This window comes from Rhinolophus sinicus, chromosome 14 (genome assembly GCF_057876585.1).
Source record: "Rhinolophus sinicus isolate RSI-liver-muscle chromosome 14, RSI-T2T, whole genome shotgun sequence".
Lineage (NCBI taxonomy): Eukaryota > Metazoa > Chordata > Mammalia > Chiroptera > Rhinolophidae > Rhinolophus > Rhinolophus sinicus.
This window is the reverse complement of record NC_142514.1, coordinates 31,514,758-31,533,790: the sequence shown is the minus strand read 5'-3', so window position 1 is coordinate 31,533,790 and position 19,033 is coordinate 31,514,758. Positions and strand designations below refer to the sequence as shown.

Sequence of the window (19,033 nt, the reverse complement as noted above, 5' to 3'; positions counted from 1 at the left end):
GGTGGTGATCGAGTAAGGCGCTGGCGTGTTAACGGGAGTTCCGGCGGGAGGGCCGTGTTGAGGGCCGGCACCTTCACCATGCTCTCGGCTGAGCTGGACTACACCATCGAGATCCCGGATCAGGCCTGCGGGATCCAGGGTATGGAACGAGGATTGGGTCCAGTCGTGGGAGGTGACTTAATGAGTCTGTGGGTAGCAAGCGCAGCTGTGGCTCCGCCCCTGCGGCCCCGCCCTCTCGCGGCCCGCCTTCTCACAGGGTCGCGCAGGTCCTGGACTTCTCGGGCCTGGTGAGACCCTCCCTCTTGTCAGCCCCGCCTCCGGAGTGCTCAACCTGTCCGAGCCCCGCCCCTTCCCTGTGTCCTCCGCTGTTGGGGCCCTTCCTTCTGTCTACAGTCGGAGTTTCCAGGTCCATGCCCTCGTTTCTCTCCTTGTAGCTGAAGACTGCGGAGGGCAGGGGCCCTCCTGATTCCTTTGTTTGAGGTCGGGCTTCCCATTTCTAGCCTCTGTTGGCGGTCGTGGCTAGGGGTCCCACTATTTTCCCGGGGTCCTCGCAGAAGAAGCCCAGGACACAGAACTCAACCCTCCCTCCTCTCTGTTCTCCCTGGCAGTGGTTAACAGAGCAGTCTCTGTCGTCAGGTAGAAGTCGGTTCACATCCTGGCTCCTCCCTTTAGTAGCTTGATGACCTTTGGCAGGCTACCCTCTCTGAATTTAAGTTTTCTCACCTGCAAAACGGGGGTACGGATAGTAACCTCCCTCACAGGGCTGTTGGTTGCACCACTGAGATTGTGTTAAGAATCCAGCATACTGCCTGGCATGGAGTGAGTTTAGTGATTAGTATTCTTTTCTTTCCTGCAGTAGTCATATCATTAAAGAAAGGTGTGTGGGAGGCTCCATAAAATCAGCCTGTAGAGCAGGCCTGGCAGTGTGAGTAGGATTGGGGCCCAGAGAATGGAAAGTTTGGTTCCAACTGGGAATTATGGTGGGGAAGCCTCGAAGTTCATGTCAGCTCCAGTGCAGCATGTCTCTCCCCTACGTTACTCCACATCCCACATGGCTTTCATGCCTGTGGTCTCACTGCCAGCCTCATGTTACTACCACAGTGATCTTGCTAATGCAAAAATTTGCTCTTATCACTGCTCTGTGTAAAACCCTTCAGTGGCTCCTTATTGCCTTCAGGATAAATCAAGTCCATATTCCTTAACATGGCATTTAGAGTCCTTCATAATTTATCAGCCCCTGCTTACCTTTTTGATCACTATGTCCTTCCACTATTCAATTTGAGTTTTATGTTCTGGCAACCCAACTGCTTGTGATTCTCCACACACTTCTTGCTTCTCTGCCTTTGCTCCTGCTGTTTCCTTTGTCTGGAATGCCCTTTCCCCTCTGCTGCCCCACACTGCCCCTTTCTTGTCCAGCTCATCAATTTAAGGCTTAGCTCAGATGCTGCCTCCTTCAGAAGGGCCTTCCTAGACCCCTCCCATCACATCTTGTGTTCCTTCGTTGGGGTCTAAGAGGGGAGGGCAGCCCTTAGGCTCCCACAGAACAGATGGCTCTAGACCAGCTATATTTCCCTAGAGCTGGGCTCAGGGAAATCTTACCTATTGGCTTAGGGTTCTTGGGCTTGTAGATGTAAAAGTGCTTTTGAAAAGTTTTGGCATCAGCGAGAGATGAAGCCAGTTAACAGTCTTGTCCTTAGAGAGCCTTCAGCTGCAAAGGGCTGGAACTGCCTTCTGCATGGCCAGTTCTATCTCAGCTCATGGGGGCAGCCGGGTAGCCTTGGTTTGCATTTCATAGCTTCCTCTTACTGGTTCTATGGCTTTGACAAGTTATTGAACCTCCTTGAGCCTCAGATTTCTCCATTGTAAAATTAGAATTATACTGGTGCTTCCCTACTTCAAGGATTGTGAAGGTTACCAAGATAGTGACTGGATGTGTGTGCCTGGCATGTTGTTGGTGTGTTTCTTTTGCTTGTGGCTCCTCTTCACTGCTTGAGGAGGCTAGGTCCTAGAATTGGAAGAAGTTTCGGGGGGCCATTTTGTCCTGCATCCTTCAACTAGCATGAGGGTGTTCCATTGCTACCAGACCTTTCACTGACAGGATGCTTTCTCCCAAACATCCTGGCCTGTTGGAGGTAACTGGGATTGTTAGAAAGCACTTCCCTTTTTTTGAGCCACAATAGGCCTTCCTGTCTTTTCCTCTTTCAGTTCAGCATTTGCTGTGTCTTGGCCATGGGTTAGGTGCTGGTGCCTCAGAAGTGACTCACGGACAGGCTCCCTCCAGGGTGTTGCGGTTTTGGGGAAGGGCAAGGTTTATAAGCAGCAGGTTTCACAATGATGTGGTAACTGCAGGGCCAGAGGGTCGTGGTAGGTGCAACAGAGAGCAAGGTAATCTCTCTTCCTTTCTCTTCAAGAGGACAGCTTCATGCCTTCCTCAGTCTCTTTTCTCCAAGAGAAATACCTCCAGGGCCTTCAGCTGTCCCTCCTCTGATGCAGTTCTAATAATCCTCCTGATTGCTCTCTGTACTGGCTTTAGTTCACCGTACTTTTCCCTCAAAATGCATATCCCAGAGCTGAGCTGGAGGGTGTAGGACCCCTCAGAAGGAGGTAACAGCACTGTGATTCCCTGAATCCATTTGCTTCCCATCTGCAGAGAGCTCCCCTTCAGGCTGACATGGCTTCACAGAGTGATAGTCTTTGGGGACCCCAGAGAATGTCCCTCTTTTGCATTTGCTGTTTAATGGTGGAGAAGTGTATAGGACAGTCATACTTGGTTTCTGGAATTGCTTTCCTCCCGTATTTTCCTTCCATCGAAACCATAGAAACCCAGCACTGCTGTAAGTTGACAGAGAGGTGAGCAGCTGCTGCTGGCATATCAGTTAGCTGGAAGGCAGGTGCAGATCCAGGGTCACTCAGAGCCCAGGCTAGGCAGCTCCGGAGCCGTCTGCTGGGAAGCCCACCACCAGTATCCATGGCTGCCCATGCTGAGGGGAGTCTGTCTGGTCCTTTGCTGAAGCTGAGCCCTTGACCTGGAATCTCCTCCTAACCCACCCACTCTTCTGACCAGTGATCCCCTTTCCCTTCTAAGACCCTGCTTCCATTGCATTTCCTTGGGGAAGGTTCTGTTCTCTGGGACTCCCACTGCAGGGAGTTGTTCTTTTGATGGTTTTGCTCACTGTTGGCGGGGCCTGGCAAGGATGAGATGCCAAGTGAGCTGAGTAGAGTCAGTTGGCAGTACTGTGGGAGACCGAGCTGCTCTGACATCTCATGCGGAGGCTGCCCTGCCCCTCCTCCCAGCCAGAGAATGGTCAGCCAAGTCCCGCCCAGGGCTCCTCTGTGGTTTGCTGGCAGGCCAGCAGGCCTTCTTAAAGGCACCATGTTGCTCTCCTGTTCAGTAAACATTTTCAGAAATGATTCACAGAATTAACAAGGCTGGGACAATTAATTTTGCTTACTCTTAGAGCACACATAAGGCTTTTCAGGGATCACAGAGAGGGGAAGTGATGGATTTATTGTGAGCCCAGGTTTTATTTGTTTGTTTGTTTGTTTGTTTGTTTGTTTGTTTGAACTTTAAAGATCAGACTTATTTGGAGAGCCCAGGCTTTATGAACCTGCTCTTCTGCTAAGCACTGGCCTGGGTCAAAGAAATGTAGACATCGCCTTAACCCTCAGGAAACTTTCACTGGCACCCAGGAAACAGGCTGGAGTGGTCTGGACCACCATGGTGGGCCCCGGTGTTTGGGGCAGCTCCCTGGGGAAGAGTGGCCCAAGCTGGACCAGCAGCTTCGGGAGGGCTGACAGGTGGACAGGGAACAGAAAGTGCAGGAGTAAGGGTGCTGGGGAGGACTGAGAGTGGCCGGATGGAGCAAGGCCCTGGCAGGAGGCTGTGGTGTGTTTTCAGGAGAAGGAATGAGAGGAAACCCTCAAGAGCTGTCACATCAGAGAGGCCTCAAAGGCCAGGTGAAGTGTGAGTTGGGCCTTGATTCTCTTCTTGGTCATGGGGACCCGAAAAGCGCCTTTCTCTTTTTCTAAACAGCGGCATTTCATTTATTGTTTAAATCATGATTTCTTATTTCACATATTAATAAAAACCTTTTCAATTTGTCTGCTCTATGCCAGACCCGATGGACCCTTCACAGACCTTTCTCTGAGGTCTCTGGGTTTCTGTTGACCATGTCTTGCTCGTGTGCTGGGCCTCTCATGATTTTATTAATCCTCACGACCTCCTTGTGAAGTAGGGAGTATTCTTATCTCATTTTACAGATGAGGAACGAAAGCTCCTGGGAAGTGAAGTATCTTGCCCCAGGTTGTCCCAGATTTCAGCTGAGGAGCCTCACTCCAACTTCTGTATGCAGATTTCAGTTGCCATTAGGAAGTGTTGCTTTTGAATACAGTTCCATTTCTGGAAAACAGTTAAGGACATGACAAAGAAAGAGGTGCCCATTAAAGTATTTTTATAACAGCAAAAAATTGGAAACAATATCATGTCCAATAATGGGAGATTGGTCACCATAAATTGTGAAATATTCTGTAGCTGCTCTGCAGCCACTAAAAAGAATGGTGTAGAAATATATAAACTGACAGGGCGAGATGTTCACAATATGTTGCTAAATCGAAGAAAGCAGATTACAAAACGGTATGATTCCAATTTTATTAGATATTCATTTTCTCCTTTTCTACAGTGAGCATGCATTCCTCGTGAAATAATAATAACTTTGATTTATTGAACTCTTTTCTTTGTACCGGGTACCATGCTAAGCCCTCTATAGTCAGTATCTTATCCAATCCTTTGTATTATTATCCCCATTTCACAGATAAGGAAATTAAAGCTTAGAGAACTTGCTCAAGGTCTGTTTCATAGTTATTAGTGGCAGAACCAGAGATTTGAACCCAGATATATAGTTTTATACAGTATGTACTCTTAGATACGGTGCTACTTTCCAATGCTGTGATTTCAAAAAGTAAAAAAAAATAAATTTAAAATAAAGTAATTTGGTTTAAATATAGTAACTGTGAGACCCTAGAAAATATTTCTGGGGAGTGGAGGAAATTGAGGATTCTTGTATTCTTCACATTTTAAGAAGAAAACATAGTTTTTTTGTATTTTGAGCCTGGCTTACAGATAAACAGAATATATGGTACCACAGACCCTGTGCCTGCTTAGCCCTTTCCTCTGTTGTGTCTGTATGCCCCTGGGATAGGCACAATCTAATTTACGCTTTAGTTTTATGACTTGAACTGTTGATCAATATATGTATCTGTAATTCTTGTATTATTGATGTCAGTGTTGTTTTGTTGAGAAATTCTAGAGGGCAGGGAGCCTGTGAGGTGACATTGTTTTGTAGGGTGCTCAGGAAGTGCCAGGGTTGGAAGGAAGACTTCTTTCTGCCTTGCCAAGGGGCTTCTGAGCATCCATGACTGCTTTGATTTCTCAGCTGCTTCAGGGAACACCCCTCTCTCCCTTTTAAAAAATAACACTTTAACTCTTACTGCAAAAGTGATACATATTGATTTTAGAAAACAGGTGAAAAAAAATCATGAAAAAACAGTTGCCTCTAATCCCAGAAATAATTGCTATTAATACTTGATGTATTTTTTCTATGCATATTTGTGTGTGTATATATGCATGTATACACATATATGTATTCTGTTGTACATACTGCTTTTCCACTTAATGTATTACTGTTAATTTTTTAAAATAATAGCATTATTGAGATAATTCACATACCATAAAATTCACCCTTTTAAAATGTACAATTTACTGGTTTTTAGTGTATTCACAGAATTATGCAACCATTACCACTGTAATTCCAGAACATTTTCATCACCTCAGTATGAAACCCTGTACGCATTAGTACTCCCCATTTCTCCCTCCCTTCAGCTCCTGGCAACCGTTGATCTACTTTCTGTCTATGGATTTGCCTATTCTGGACATTTCATGTAAATAGAATCATACAATATATGGTCTTTTGTGGCTGGCTTCTTTTACTTAGCATATGTTTTCAAGGTTCATCCATGTTGCAGCATGTTAGCAATACTTCATTCCTTTTATGACCAAATAGTATTTCATTATATGGATATACCACAATTTGTTTATCTGTTTATAGGTGATAGACATTTGAATTGTTTCCCCTTTTTGGCTCTTATGAATAATGCTGTTATGAACATTTGTGTACAGGTTTTTGTGTGGACATGTTTTCACTTCTCTTGGTGTTCTCTTGGTGTGAAAGTGCTGGGTCATAGGGTAACTCTGTGTTTAGTTTTTCTGAGGAAATGCCAAACTTTTTTTCAAAGTGGCTGCATCTTTTTACATTCTCACCAGCAGTGTATGATGGTTCTGATCTCTCCACATTCATATCAACGCTGTTATTTTCTGACTTTTTTATTATAACCATCCTAGCAGATATAAGGTGGTATTTCATTGTGTTTTATTTTCCCCCTTCTTCCGCCTCCCCCCCCCCCCCACTCTGGTTCAAGCCATTGTTTCTCAGTCTAGTTGTGTAGGAGACACAACTCCCTGGCCCATGCTGGTATTATGAGCTTTGCGCTCCTCCCCATGAGGCAGTCAGTCACCGGTCACTCACGGCAGCACACGGTAGCCCACGGCGGCACACAGCAGCCCGCAGCAGCTCATGGCAACCTCCGGCTGCTCAGGGCAGCCCAGCTCCAGGGAGAGCTGTTGTTCACAATCTTAGCTGTAGAGGGCGCAGCTCACTGGCCCACGTGGGAATCAAACTGGCGACCTTGGTGTTAGGAGGATGGCGCTCCAACCACCTGTGCCACCGGGCTGGCCTCATTGTGGCTTTGATTTGCATTTCCCTAATGCCTATAATGTTGAGCTTCTTTTCATGTGCTTATTGGCCTTTCGTATATCTTCTTGGAGCAATGTCTCTTCAAATCCTTTGCCCATTTTAAAATTGGGTTGTCTTTTTATTGTTGAATTGTGAGAGTTTTTACTATATCCCAGATGCAAGCTCCTTATCAGATATATGATTTGCAAATATTTTCTCCCATTCGTTGGGGATTTTTTTCCTCCCCACTTTTTGATGGTGTCCTTTGAAGTATAGAAGTTTTATATTTTGATGAAGTCCCAATTTATCTACTTTTTCTTTTATTTCTTATACTTTTGGTCATGTCTAAGAAACCATTGCCTCATCCAAGGTCACAAAGATTTATTCCTATTTTTTTTTTAAATTTTTATTTATTTTAAGTGTGTTTTTCCAGGACCCATCAGCTCCAACTCAAGTAGTTGTTTCAGTCTCGTTGTGGAGGCTGCATGTCGGGATCAAACCTTGTTGTAAGAGCATCGCACTCTAACCAAGTGAGCTAACCGGCCACCAACTGGCTGCCCCAACTCCTATGTTTTTTATTATTTTTTTAAATTGTGTTTTTAAATTTTATTGAGGAATATTGAGGAACAGTGTGTCTCTCCAGGGCCCATCAGCTCCCAGTCGTTGTCCTTCAATCTAGTTGTGGAGGGTGCAGCTCAGCTCCAGGTCCAGTCGCCGTTTTCAGTCTTTAGTTGCAGGGGGTGCAGCCCCCCCATCCCATGTGGGAATTGAACCGGCAACCTTGTTGTTCCGTATCCAACCTGAGCCATCTGGCCGCCCCTCTTGCAGCTCAGCGGCAGCTCGTCTCAATCTAGTTGTGGAGGGCGCAGCTCACTGGCCGATGTGGGAATCCGGCCGCCTCCCAACTCCTATGTTTTATTTGAAGAGTTTTATCGCTTATGCCTATGATCTGTCTAACATATTATTGAATATTTCCATGTGATTAAGTACTTTTCTTTCTTAGAAGTGGAATTACTAAGTCAAAGATTGCATGTTTTTTAGACTTTAGAAATATGTTCCAAAATTATGGTGACTGTCTTCTCCTGGCCATTTGCCTCCCCCTTCCACCTGTCTCCCCGTGTCCTGGTTCAGGCCTTTGCCGTCTCTTGCCCTGTGTGTTCAGCAGCCCCCTGTCTGTTCCTGATGAATAATCTCAGTGCAGTGTGATAGGCGCAGTGGCTCCGTGACGGTGCTGTGACAGTGCGGAGGAGGTGCACATAACCCCACCTGGTGCTTTGGGGTGGTGGGCGTAAGAGTGGCTTGGGGAGGACATCAAGGGGGCCTTCCTGGAAGTGAACAGCGAGCTGACTCAGCAGGTGGAGTGGGCATTAGCAAAGCATAAACATGGGCCTGGGAGTAGGGAGCGTGTGTGAGGCCCTGGAGGTGGACGCTGGCTCTGCCACTTCCTGGCTGCATATACTTAGGGAAAGGGACTTACCCTCTCTGTGTTTTAGTTTTCTCATCTGTAACATGGGGACAATAGCTAAGAGTAGTGGCTAACTCCTGGGATGGTGGCAGGACCAAGCGAGGCAGCAAATGTTGAGGTTCTGGCTGGGTTGGTCAGTCCCTGAGGAGGGACAGGTGGTGAGGTCAGTGATGGATCTGCTGATGTACAGAGGCAGCTGTGTGTACAGGTTTGAGGCTGAGGTGGTAGATAATTTGGTTAAGACTTGGGCCTTGGGTTTTGCTACCCAGGGGGCTGCCTGGGATAGTGGCTATAAGCTAGTCTCTAGACCACTTAGGTTTACTTTACTAAAGTAGGTCCACTTTACTACTTACTAGTTGTGCAACTTTGAGCAAGTTCTTTACTACGTATCTCTGTGGCTTAGTTTTTCATCTGTAAAGTGAGAATGGTAACAGTACCTTGTTCACAGGATTGTTGTGAAGATTAAATGAGATGATATGCAAAGTGCTTAGAGTAGTGCCTGACACATGTGCTGTTTTTGCTGTTATAGTTTTTCTTTGTGATGGGAAAGAGGGCGAGGGTAGGAGCTGGAAGGAGACGTGGGATTCAGGGAGGTTTATGATGGTTTAGGAACAAGGTGGATTGGATTGCCTAAGTGAGGTCACGGTAGTTTTGGAGTGTAAGTGGGAGATGGAGCTAGTGCCTGTCTTCGGTGCCCGAGGGGCAGTGGCCGGGGCTGGATGTTGTCAGCAGCAGCGGGAGGGGAGAGGGTGATGTGGCCAGTGGAATGAGCATAAAAGGGGCAGGGGCCTTTACAAGAGGGTGGAGGAACCATGATCTGGATGTGGCCATAAATAACAATAGCTATCGCAATTACTTTTATGACTCTGGAAAGGGCAGTGGGTAATGAGAAGAATGCCAGCTCTTTCTCCTTGGATCCATTCTTCACTTTGCAGCCATGTGTTCATTCATTCAGGACATTTGTCCTGAGTGCCTGAACGGGCCAGCTTCAGTGCTGGGCGCTGGGGATGTGGTGATGAACATGACAGTCCCATGTCCTGCGTTCACAGAGCCTGCTGGCTAAGAGGGGAGACAGACATTAAACAAATAATTGTGTAAGTCATTAATCAGTACCGATTGGATCATGCCATTCCCCCAGTTCCAGAATCTTCACTCACTCTCCACTGCTATGGAATAAAACCCCAACTCCTAAGCATGGCTTGAAGGGCCTGCAGGATTGGTCCCAGTTCCACTCTTGACGGTTCTCCCTACCACTGCTGCCCCTTCACCCAGGCGTCTGGCCCCCCCAGGACTGCTTGCTGTGCCCTTCACTGACTATAACGTTTCCATAGCCCCCTACTCATGCCCTCTCTGCACCTGGCATGTTCTGGCTGGACCTTCAAGGCTGGCATAGCAAATGTGTTTTCCTTTGGGAGGCCTTTCCCAGTCACCATTACTCTCTCAACCATGTTCCCAGAGTACCTTGGATTTTTCTGGATTATAGCACTTCCCGTATAGAATCAGAAGAGGCACTGTGGCTCCAGTGGGAGGAGGTCATGACAAAGGCTGTGAGTTAGGAGTAGGCACGGAAAGTAGGATGCTAGGAGGAGAAGGTGTCAGGGGAGTGGGAAGTGCCCAGGGGTAGGCAGAGCACCTGTGGCTTCGGGGTCAGCCTCGAGGCCTGGCTGGAGTGGAGGGACCAGTTCCCTTCCTTTAGGAACATGATGGAAAGCTTGGCTCTGGGAGTAGGCGGTGTGTTCAGGGTGTCCGTGTGCTGAAAGATACTTTATGGAGATGCATATCTGGGGAAGAGTCATTCTACCTGAGTTGGCAAAGCCCAGTGTGCCAGTAAAACCTGTAGGAGAGCAAAGTGGAGTTAGAAATCCCAGCTTCGGAAGGAAGGGTGGGCCAGAGGCCTAGCAGAAGCTGTCTGAACCTTCCCCGACTGGGAATGCACCATCACTGTTAGTGGGGGTGCCCTTAACTTCAGTGGGCATCAGGGGATGTGACTTCCCTTGGCTGCCTTCTCTGTATTTGAGATAAATCCCAAAGCCCTTTGCTGGTGTCCTGGTGGTGGCACCTGGAGGGGGATCCTTACAGGTGGGGGGAGAGGAGCCTGTGCTCAGAGGTAAGGGAGCCTCCCTGAGGCAGGAAGTCCAAAGGCAGATCCAAACGGTAGCTATTGATGACCACACATTGAAGCTGCTGCAGACTGAGCTTTCGGGGCAGTCATCCCCAGCAAGGTTGGGCGGGGCCCCAAGGAGGCCCATACATGGTCTGTCCACTAGAAAGGCCAGTGCAGGTGAAGAGCTGCCCTGACAGAAGATAGGGGGACACCGGGCCGAGAAAGGGGAGGAGAATATTTGGAGCAGCCTGAGTTAGAGCTGTGGGACTTTCTCCCTCATCAGAAGCTGAGGCCAGCATCAGGGGAGCTGGGAGGGCTGGCAGGCGTCAGCGAGGGACTGAGGTGCTGGCAGCTCCTGCTATAGCTGAGTCGCAGCCCAGCCTGGGATCCCCGTGGGTGCAGGCAGTTAATCTCTGAAGGCCGGAGTCGCCACTGCTGGAGAGCAGGAACATTGAACTTTTCAATCACATTAATTTCCACAGGAAATTGTTGTCTTCCTTTTGTCCAAAGGTTAGTGATTTATATTTACCATCCTCTTAACTAGCCTTGAAATTTACTGTTGCCAGGTCACCACCGACCTCCATAAATCTCAGGGTGGCAGCTGAGCATAGCCAAGTGGCTTGATCCTTACAAGGGTACATCCCGGCCATTTTGGGAAGACAGATAACTAGCAACTTCTGTCTCTGCACAGAAGTCCCCCCGAGGGGGTGGGTACTCACTTGGCAGAGGAAATGAGATGAGGTCTGACCAGCAGGGTTGCAGGGAAGCCTTTTCAGTAGCAGCCATGGAGCAGGCAGCTGGCGTGTGCCTCAGCGTGTCACCAAAGGAGACATACTTCTAGTTGTGGACAGGGCAGATGGCACAGAAGGTCTCAAGTGACTTAGTTAGGATGGAGAGCATGGGCCGGTGTGACCTTAGGCAAGTAACTTAGCCACTCTGTGCCTCAGTTTCCTCATCTGTAATAATATGACTCAGACTGTTGTTAAATAAATACGGTGGATATTATTCTCTGGCAGGACAGGGTGGGTGGTTTGGTGTGAGCCTTAGCGTCGGTCTGCTCCGTTTCTCTTTGTAAGACCTTCTTCTTCCATTAGAACTTTTTCTGTAAAGGGCCACTAAGCATTTTATGCTTTGTGAACCATGCAGTCTCTGTTGCAACTACTCTGCTCTTTTAGCATAAACGCAGCCATACACAAGGAGTAAATGAATGTGGCTCTGTCCTAATAAAACTTTATTTGTGGACACTCCAATTTAAATTTCGTATGCTTTTCATGGGTCACAAAATAGTCTTCTTCTTTTGACTTTTTTAACCATTTAAAAATGTAAAAACCATTGTTATTTTCAGCTCCCAGCTCATCCAAAAACTGAGCAAGGGCTGGAGTTGGCCCATGGCTTGTAGTTTGCTGACCCCTGGATTAAAAGATGAAATTGCCTGGAGAAAGTACTCACTTTCCTCACCTGGGCTGTCTTTGAGTCACGAAAGTGCCCTCATGTGGGTTTTTCCAGTGACCCTGCAGTGGCTCCTGAGAGGCCCAAAAGCCACCTGAAGCAGGACAGAGGAAAGATTCCCGTGGGACCCTGAGGTACGGGGGCTGGCAGGCTGCCCGGGCCCGGCACCTGTGGGTTCCCTGCCTGTAGCCAGAGTCATGCTGGCTCTGGATTGGCCAGTCACTCCCAACCTGCACCCCAGCTCCAGTGCTGACAGTCTCACTGTGTCTGTGTTTCAGAGAACAGCGAAGGCGGGAAGGAGGCTGGGACTCGGCAGCCTCTGGTGATTCTTTTGGGCTGGGGTGGCTGCTCTGACAAGAACCTTGCCAAGTACAGCGCCATCTACCACAAAAGGGTGAGTACTGCAGGCATGTGGACCCCCAGTGCGCTGGGTCTCTGCCACCTGTGGCTGCTCTTGGGGGGGGCTCTAAGCCTTGGCTGCCCTCATCTCTGGGCTGCAATAAAGGCTGACCACCAGTGTGGCCGGCCTGAGAACGGCACCAGGAATGACCTGGGAGGAAGACACGAGGCATGGGGACTTTGGCAGGATTATCGTCTCTGCTGCCAGCTTTGTGGCCTGGTCTGTCCCCTTCAGCCCCTTGACCTGCTTCTCCTTCCTTCGTCCCCAGACCCTGCAGTGGGCAGCCCAGCTCTGCTCTGCTCCCAGCTGTGGCCCAGCCCTCACGTTTCTGTTGGCTGGATGTTGCCTATCTGGGCAGCAGGAGCCTGGCTGGCTATGCTGGGCATAGTGCGAATTCCCAGGGCTTTTTCTTTTTCTGACCAGGTGAGGTTCTGTCTTAGCTTTGACCATGGTGCCTTCATATTCCCAGAGTAGAGTGGCCTCTTGGAAAAGAGAGTCATGCTTGAGGTTTCCTTGCTTCTTCTCAGGCCGCACCCAGAGTTGGATGTAGAGGTTGTGGTAACTGCAGAGAGCCTTAGGAGGGCCTGGTTATATTTCAAAAGCCCCGTTTCACATCTCTGGCCTCTGGCCCAGCCCTGCCCTCCTCAGCCCCAACCTCCCAAAGCAGAGAGACCCCAGCACAGACAGCCCTAGCTGCCAACTGCGAGCCTTGGGCTGAGGAGTGGAATTCTCCTGGGAGAAAGGCCAGCCAGTGCCCCCCTCCCGTCCTCCCTCCACTGACCCATGTCTGCACTGTGCCTGAGGTGTGTGGTGACCCTGGAATGGGAGCAGGGTTGGGGGAAAAGGTAATTCTGAGCTTGAGGCTCCCTGCAACCAACAAGGCCCGTCCTCTGGCATTAACTTTTGCAGATTGCTTTTACTCTGCAAGTAGTTTCAGCTACTTCTGAATTCCTGTTACTGGGCTGGGCTTGTTTGTCTGGCTTCTCCATTAGACTAAGATCTGTGAGGGCAGGTGGAGGAATAGGACTAAGTGAGTGTGGCTAGAACAGAATGAAAGAAAGGGCATGTGTCATGAGATGAAGTTGGGGAGGGTCCTCGGGATTTAAGCAGTACTGTGAGGTTAGATTTGTGCTCCTGAAAGTCACTGCAGAGCAGGGGAAGGACTGGAAGCTGGGAAGCAGTATGTTGCAGTTGTCAGGACCTTGGGGCTGGTGGTGCTGGTGGAGGGAAGTGGATGGTTCAAGGAGGGGAAGGGAGGGACAAGCCCAGGGAGAGCAGAGGGGTTGAGGTGGCAGGGCTGGTGGAGGGTCGTCTGGGAAAAGGGGGGGTGTCTTTACCCTGTGGTTGGGACGACAGGATGGGTGTAGAGAAAACTTTTCCAAAACCCAAAATCCTAATACTTGATTATTTAAAAGAAAATAAAAACACCATATTCTACTACCCAGAGATTACCTCTATTTACACGTTGGTGTATATCCTTTCAGCTTTTATCTGTGTGTATCTTCTCTTTACCTAAAGGACACCTGTTTTGTACATTGCCTTTTTTCAGATCATGATCTCCACTTTCCCGTGTTAATACATTTTCATCTCATGTAGTTTCCAGCCCAGATTCAGATTCTCTAATATTAGTCTTCAGTGTGTCCTTTGTAGCTGATTTGTCCAAAACCAGGATCCAGTCCCGGATCACCCATTGCATGTAGTTGTTTTGTTCCTTAACCCTCTTTTAAATCTAGAACAGTCCCTGTATTCTCTGGGCTATCGGAGAATATATCTAGGAGTGTGTGATCCCGAATGCTGCTGGAAGGGAAGTACGACGGGGACTGAAAAGCATCATGAGATTTGACCCCTTGGGACAATATGGAGACTTGCATAAGAGCAGAGCAGTCGTCAGACTGGAGCTGGTGGGAGGGGCAAGGTGGAGAAAAGTGTGGGTGTCCAAGTCTGTGTGGAAGGTGGAGAGAGGATGAGATAGAGTTAGAGGAGAACATCATGTAAAGCAGAAGCTTTTTAAAAATGAGATTGGTTTGAGCAGGAATCTAGAGAGAGGAAGAGACTGAAAATGCAGGAGAGAGGGGTGAGGACTGATGGAGCAGGGCCTTGTCCTGGGGCTGAGCATGTGCAGAGAGGGAGAGATGGTTGGCTTCAGGGGAGAGAGAAGAGCCTGGGATCTGATATGCAGCAAGATCCGGGTCCTTGGCATAGGGACTTCTGGGAGCATCTGACTGGGGAGGTGGCGGCAAAGATGACAGGCACCTCGGAAACCTCAAAGTGAGGCCCAGGGAGAGCTGGGCATTCAGAGGGTGAGCTCTGTGTGTGCACTTGCAGGGGGGGCACCTCATGGCACATTCACAGGAATTGCTGAGGTTATGTCTGTACCAACAGATGTAGTTCTGCTGTGAATACTCCTGAGGAGGAGTGTGTGTGTGTGTGCGTGCGTGTGCACGTGTGCACACATGTGAAGGTAGTGCAACCCGCATGTATGTACCCACCAGTGGTATGTGTGCTGTGGGTGTGTCGGTGGCTGTGCTTTTTGTGTACTCACAGGTGGTGTGGTGGATATACCCTAGTGAGTGGTGGGTGCCGTGGGTGTCTGCAGCTGTGGGATGTGAGGTGGACGGGCTTTGTTTAGTTCGGGAGTCGTATATGTGATGGTGATGTGGGAGTGTGTTTGCATTTGTGGGCAGTGCTCTGTGTGGTTTGAGGGTGGGTGGGAAGACATTTTTACATCCCTCTGAGAGTGAGAACAGAGCACTTTGTGAAGTTTCCCAGAGCGAAGGGGCCAGGTGGCATGAGTGACCCCCTCCGCCGTCTTGGGAGGAGTGCTTAGGTGCGACAGGGTGTTGGTAAGAGCAGTGCCAGGAGCAGTTGGGGCACATGTCAGATTAAGGGACGAAGTCAGGGCTGCCGGCTGGGTTACCTCAGCTGACCATCCCTGTTTGGCTGTGGGTCATTCAAGTACTGGGCCCATGTTATTACTGCTACCACCACTAATTACTGCTACTGTTACTCGAGAGTTTCCTTTGTGCCAGGTGCTGTTTTGGGCACTTGAAATACATTTTTTCATTTACTTTTCACCATAACTCTATAAGATGGATGTTATCCCAATTTACAGATGGAGACAAAGACTCAGAGATACGAAGTAAATTATTCTTTGTCCATACTGTTAATAAGTAGTGCCAGGAATTGAACCCAGCCCTGTCTGACCGCAGAGCCTGCCTAACTCCGTGTCCCCTGACAAAGGGCCCTCTGTCTCTAGAACAGGCTGATGAGAAGCGATTAGGACACAGCCTCGGTGGCTTTGACCGCCTTTTCTCACTGGCCTAGAAGGGGATCTGTCTGGAGACTTACTTTGAGGCATACTCAGCCCAGGCATTGAGGGGTACAGAAACCTAGAATTTGGCTCAGATTTCAGAATTTGAGGAACAACAGCGTTTACTATATTTGGAATTTCAGGGTGAGTAGAAGAGTGATCCCAGGCCTTGCAACTAGACAGATTTGGGTGCCCTGCCCCTGATGCCAGAAATGCGGACTGCTCTCAGGACCCTGTGGGAAGGTGGCAGTGGACAGAGACCGCCGTGAGCTGGGTATGGCTCACAAGTGGCCTCTGGTGGTCAAGGCTGGGGCCTGCAGGCTATGTCTCGGGTGTCAGGTCTTACGGGGATACCTTCTGTGACTGGGAGGTAGAGACAGTGCAGAGTGGAGTCGCTGCAGCAGCATATAGCCACGCAGCGAGGCCTTAAAATGTGCCAGAGTTGAGCAGATGAGGGAGCAATGTCAGGTTTGGAGAAAGACAGGGAGCAGACCAGTGAGGAGATTGCCCTCTGGTCAGCCCAGAGGTCTCCAAAGCATGCTCTGGGCTCCAGGCTAGGCTGAGGCGGCTTGTCCAGTGGGAAATGATTACTCTACAACCTTCCACTCTGGAAGGCACCATGTCTATGAATGGTGAGCTGGTGCCCAGGCTGCAGCCGGGCCTGGAACACTGCTAGGTCTGTGCAAGTTGGAACCGCTGGACCCTTCTGACATTAGCTTGTACCCACCTGCCACCCCATCCCTGGGGACCGACCAGGCCTCTCTCCTCTCCCCAGGGCTGCATCGTGATCCGATACACAGCCCCGTGGCACATGGTCTTCTTCTCCGAGTCCCTGGGCATCCCTTCACTTCGTGTTTTGGCCCAGAAGCTACTTGAGCTACTCTTTGATTACGAGATTGAGAAGGAGCCCCTGCTCTTCCATGTCTTCAGCAACGCCGGTGTCATGCTGTACCGATACGTGCTGGAGCTCCTGCAGACCCATCGGCGCTTCTGCCACCTGCGTGTGGTGGGCACCATCTTTGACAGCGGTCCTGGTGATAACAACCTGGTGGGGGCTCTGCGGGCCCTGGCAGCCATCCTGGAGCCCCGGCCTGCCGTGCTGCGCCTGATGCTCCTGCTGGCGTTCGCCCTGGTGGCGCTCCTGTTCCACGTCCTACTCGCTCCACTCACCGCCCTCTTCCACACCCACTTCTATGACAGGCTACTTGATGCAGCCTCTCGCTGGCCCGAGCTCTATCTCTACTCGAGGGCGGATGAGGTGGTCATGGCCAGGGACGTGGAACGCATGGTGGAGGCACGCCTGGCACACCAGGTCCTGGTGCGTTCTGTGGACTTTGTGTCCTCTGCACATGTCAGCCACTTCCGCGACTACCCTACTTACTATACGAGCCTGTGTGTCAACTTTATGCGTAGCTGTGTCCAGTGCTAGGGTCCTTGCCCCACCCACCTCACCTCTGCTCCAGAAATAAATACCTGACATCTCTACAACCTATGCCCATGGGTGGGCTCCTCTTCTGGTTCAACTCCCTATGGCCACTTAGGACTTTGTGGTCCCCCAAGTAGAGAACTCCCTTGGGTCTCCATCCTGGGGGGCTGTGGTGGCCTGCTTATCTCAGGATCTTAGGATCTTAGGGGACGGGAGTGCCGAGGCATGTCTGCGGAAGCCTCGCAGTGGTTGTGTTTGGACAAGGGAGCAGTCAGGCTGCTGATTCCTGTGGCATTTAGGCTGTTAGGGTTAACCAATCGGGGGGGTGAGAGGGTTGATGAGCCCCAGGGTTGATCTCTGATTCCTTGAATGGAAGGTGAGCCTTGTGGGGAGGTGCCAGAGGGTAGGGCCAGGCTGGGGCAGGGGCTGTGATCTCTGCTCCAAGGCCCTGGAAGGGCAGAGCCTCACAGCATGAAGCACCATCCCCATGGATCCCATTTGGCAGTTCACGCAGAGATTTTTCTGACCTCATTGCCAGGGAGTGTGAGGGAGGAGCCAGGTAAGAAGCTAAGGACAGGCCTACCCGGGTCCACCGCACTTTGCCAGGAAGCCACTGGAGCCAGGCGAGTTGTAAGGTGTGTGTGTGTAATGGGCAGATGGAGTGGGAAGCAGGAAGACAGCAGCACCACACGGGAGCTGGGACAAGTGCAGTCGGGAGCCCTGAAGACCAACTCCAGGGAAAGGGGCCATTGGGCTGAAACAAATTCCCTCTTCTCCTTGAGGGAGACACACTTGGTCCTCTCAAGGAAGGAGTGGTGGCTTTAGCTTTGGAGTTCTGTATCATCTATCATTCTACAAGTCATGGCTGTACCATGCTGGCACATAGTAGGTATTCAATAACTGTTTGTTTGAAGGAGCTTATTATGGTGATCGAGGGACTTAGGGAGCAGGGATGGGCTTTGCGAGTTTGACAGGCAGTGGAGGAGATGGCTGGAAAAGCTCTGGGTGGGAGCTGCGTCCTGATATTCTTAGAGCTGATGGACCCTCTGTCTCCTGACCTGAGCTCTGTCTGCATCCAGTCAGTCCTCTGGGACCACTGGGGACAGTACAGCTGAGTCCTAGGCTGTGTGTCTGTATTCTTAGCCATGGCCAATAGGTGGCAGTGCTGCCTGTGCCATGAGATGGAGCTCAAGAATCCCACAGCAGGGTGGGCTTCATGCCCTCACTCTGGGTTAATGTCCCCTATTAGAGAGCATATGGCCCGCAGGTGGAAGTAACCAGCCATCAAGGACCTACTGAGTCCAAGGCAGGGAGAGAGGAGACTTGAGACATGAAAGGAGCAAGCCTGATGGGAACGGGGCATGACCCACTTCTCTTGCAAACCCTCAAGCTGTCACTATGGCTGCTCCAACTCCACAGGCCACATATATTCCCTAGAATCTTAGGCCTCAGGGTCTTGTGTTCAGGAAATTTGGAGCCGTCAAGCTGGGCCTGGGCTGTGAAGGTGGGCTCCAACCAGGGTGATTTGTCATTGGGTGCAGAAGGCAGCAGGAACTGCGAACTGGACCGGATTCTGTATTATGCAACCATCACGGGCACCCCAGAGTTTGATGTGTCTAAAGCAGGGGGTTTGGGAAGATGGGAGGGTAGGTCTGGCATGTGAGAATGTGTAAAGGAAAGGAGTCTGGAGTTATGGAGATACTCAGGGCTTGAATTTTAGTCTTTTCTCAAAACAAGATTTCCCTGGTGGGTGAGGCACCTGCAGCTGTGAGCACCTGCCTGACGGGTGCCCAGGTGCCACTGTGGACAGCGGTGAGGACGACTGACAAAGCACCACCTCGTGCCAGCTGCCCAGCCTGTTCCCCGACTTGAGGGTCCCTCTTGGATAATAGGGGTTTCTACTGTTTCCATTAGGTCCAGGCAGTAGCTAATACTGGGCTATTGGTCACTAGGTTGGAGAGTAGGAAAAAAGCCATGGGGGTGCAAGATGGTTCTATTTTTGGCCCCTGGCCCATTTCAGGGGATTAGAAAGGGCTAGTGTCTTGGGGCTGGTGTTTTCACCCCAGCTTATAGCTGCTCCTGCCCTAGATT

At 50.0% G+C, this 19,033-nt stretch overlaps 1 protein-coding gene across 1 annotated transcript; it reads left to right on the top strand.

Annotated features, from left to right (window-relative positions):
• The first annotated feature begins 4 nt into the window (after positions 1-4).
• Positions 5-17,008, top strand: TMEM53 (transmembrane protein 53). The gene is made up of 3 exons (XM_019751139.3): positions 5-139; positions 12,085-12,200; positions 16,292-17,008. Exons 1-3 carry the CDS (start codon positions 79-81, stop codon positions 16,943-16,945), a joined length of 831 nt encoding a protein of 276 aa, XP_019606698.1. The 5' UTR covers positions 5-78; the 3' UTR covers positions 16,946-17,008.
• Positions 17,009-19,033: the final 2,025 nt, after the last annotated feature.

Bases quoted from the DNA above. Each gene is read 5' to 3' on its own strand.
- TMEM53 (XM_019751139.3), top strand. From the start codon at position 79: ATGCTCTCGGCTGAGCTGGACTACACCATCGAGATCCCGGATCAGGCC. The intron at 140-12,084 runs GTATGGAACGAG...TCTGTGTTTCAG, and splicing joins TCAGGCCTGCGGGATCCAGG to AGAACAGCGAAGGCGGGAAG. The intron at 12,201-16,291 runs GTGAGTACTGCA...TCCTCTCCCCAG, and splicing joins GCGCCATCTACCACAAAAGG to GGCTGCATCGTGATCCGATA.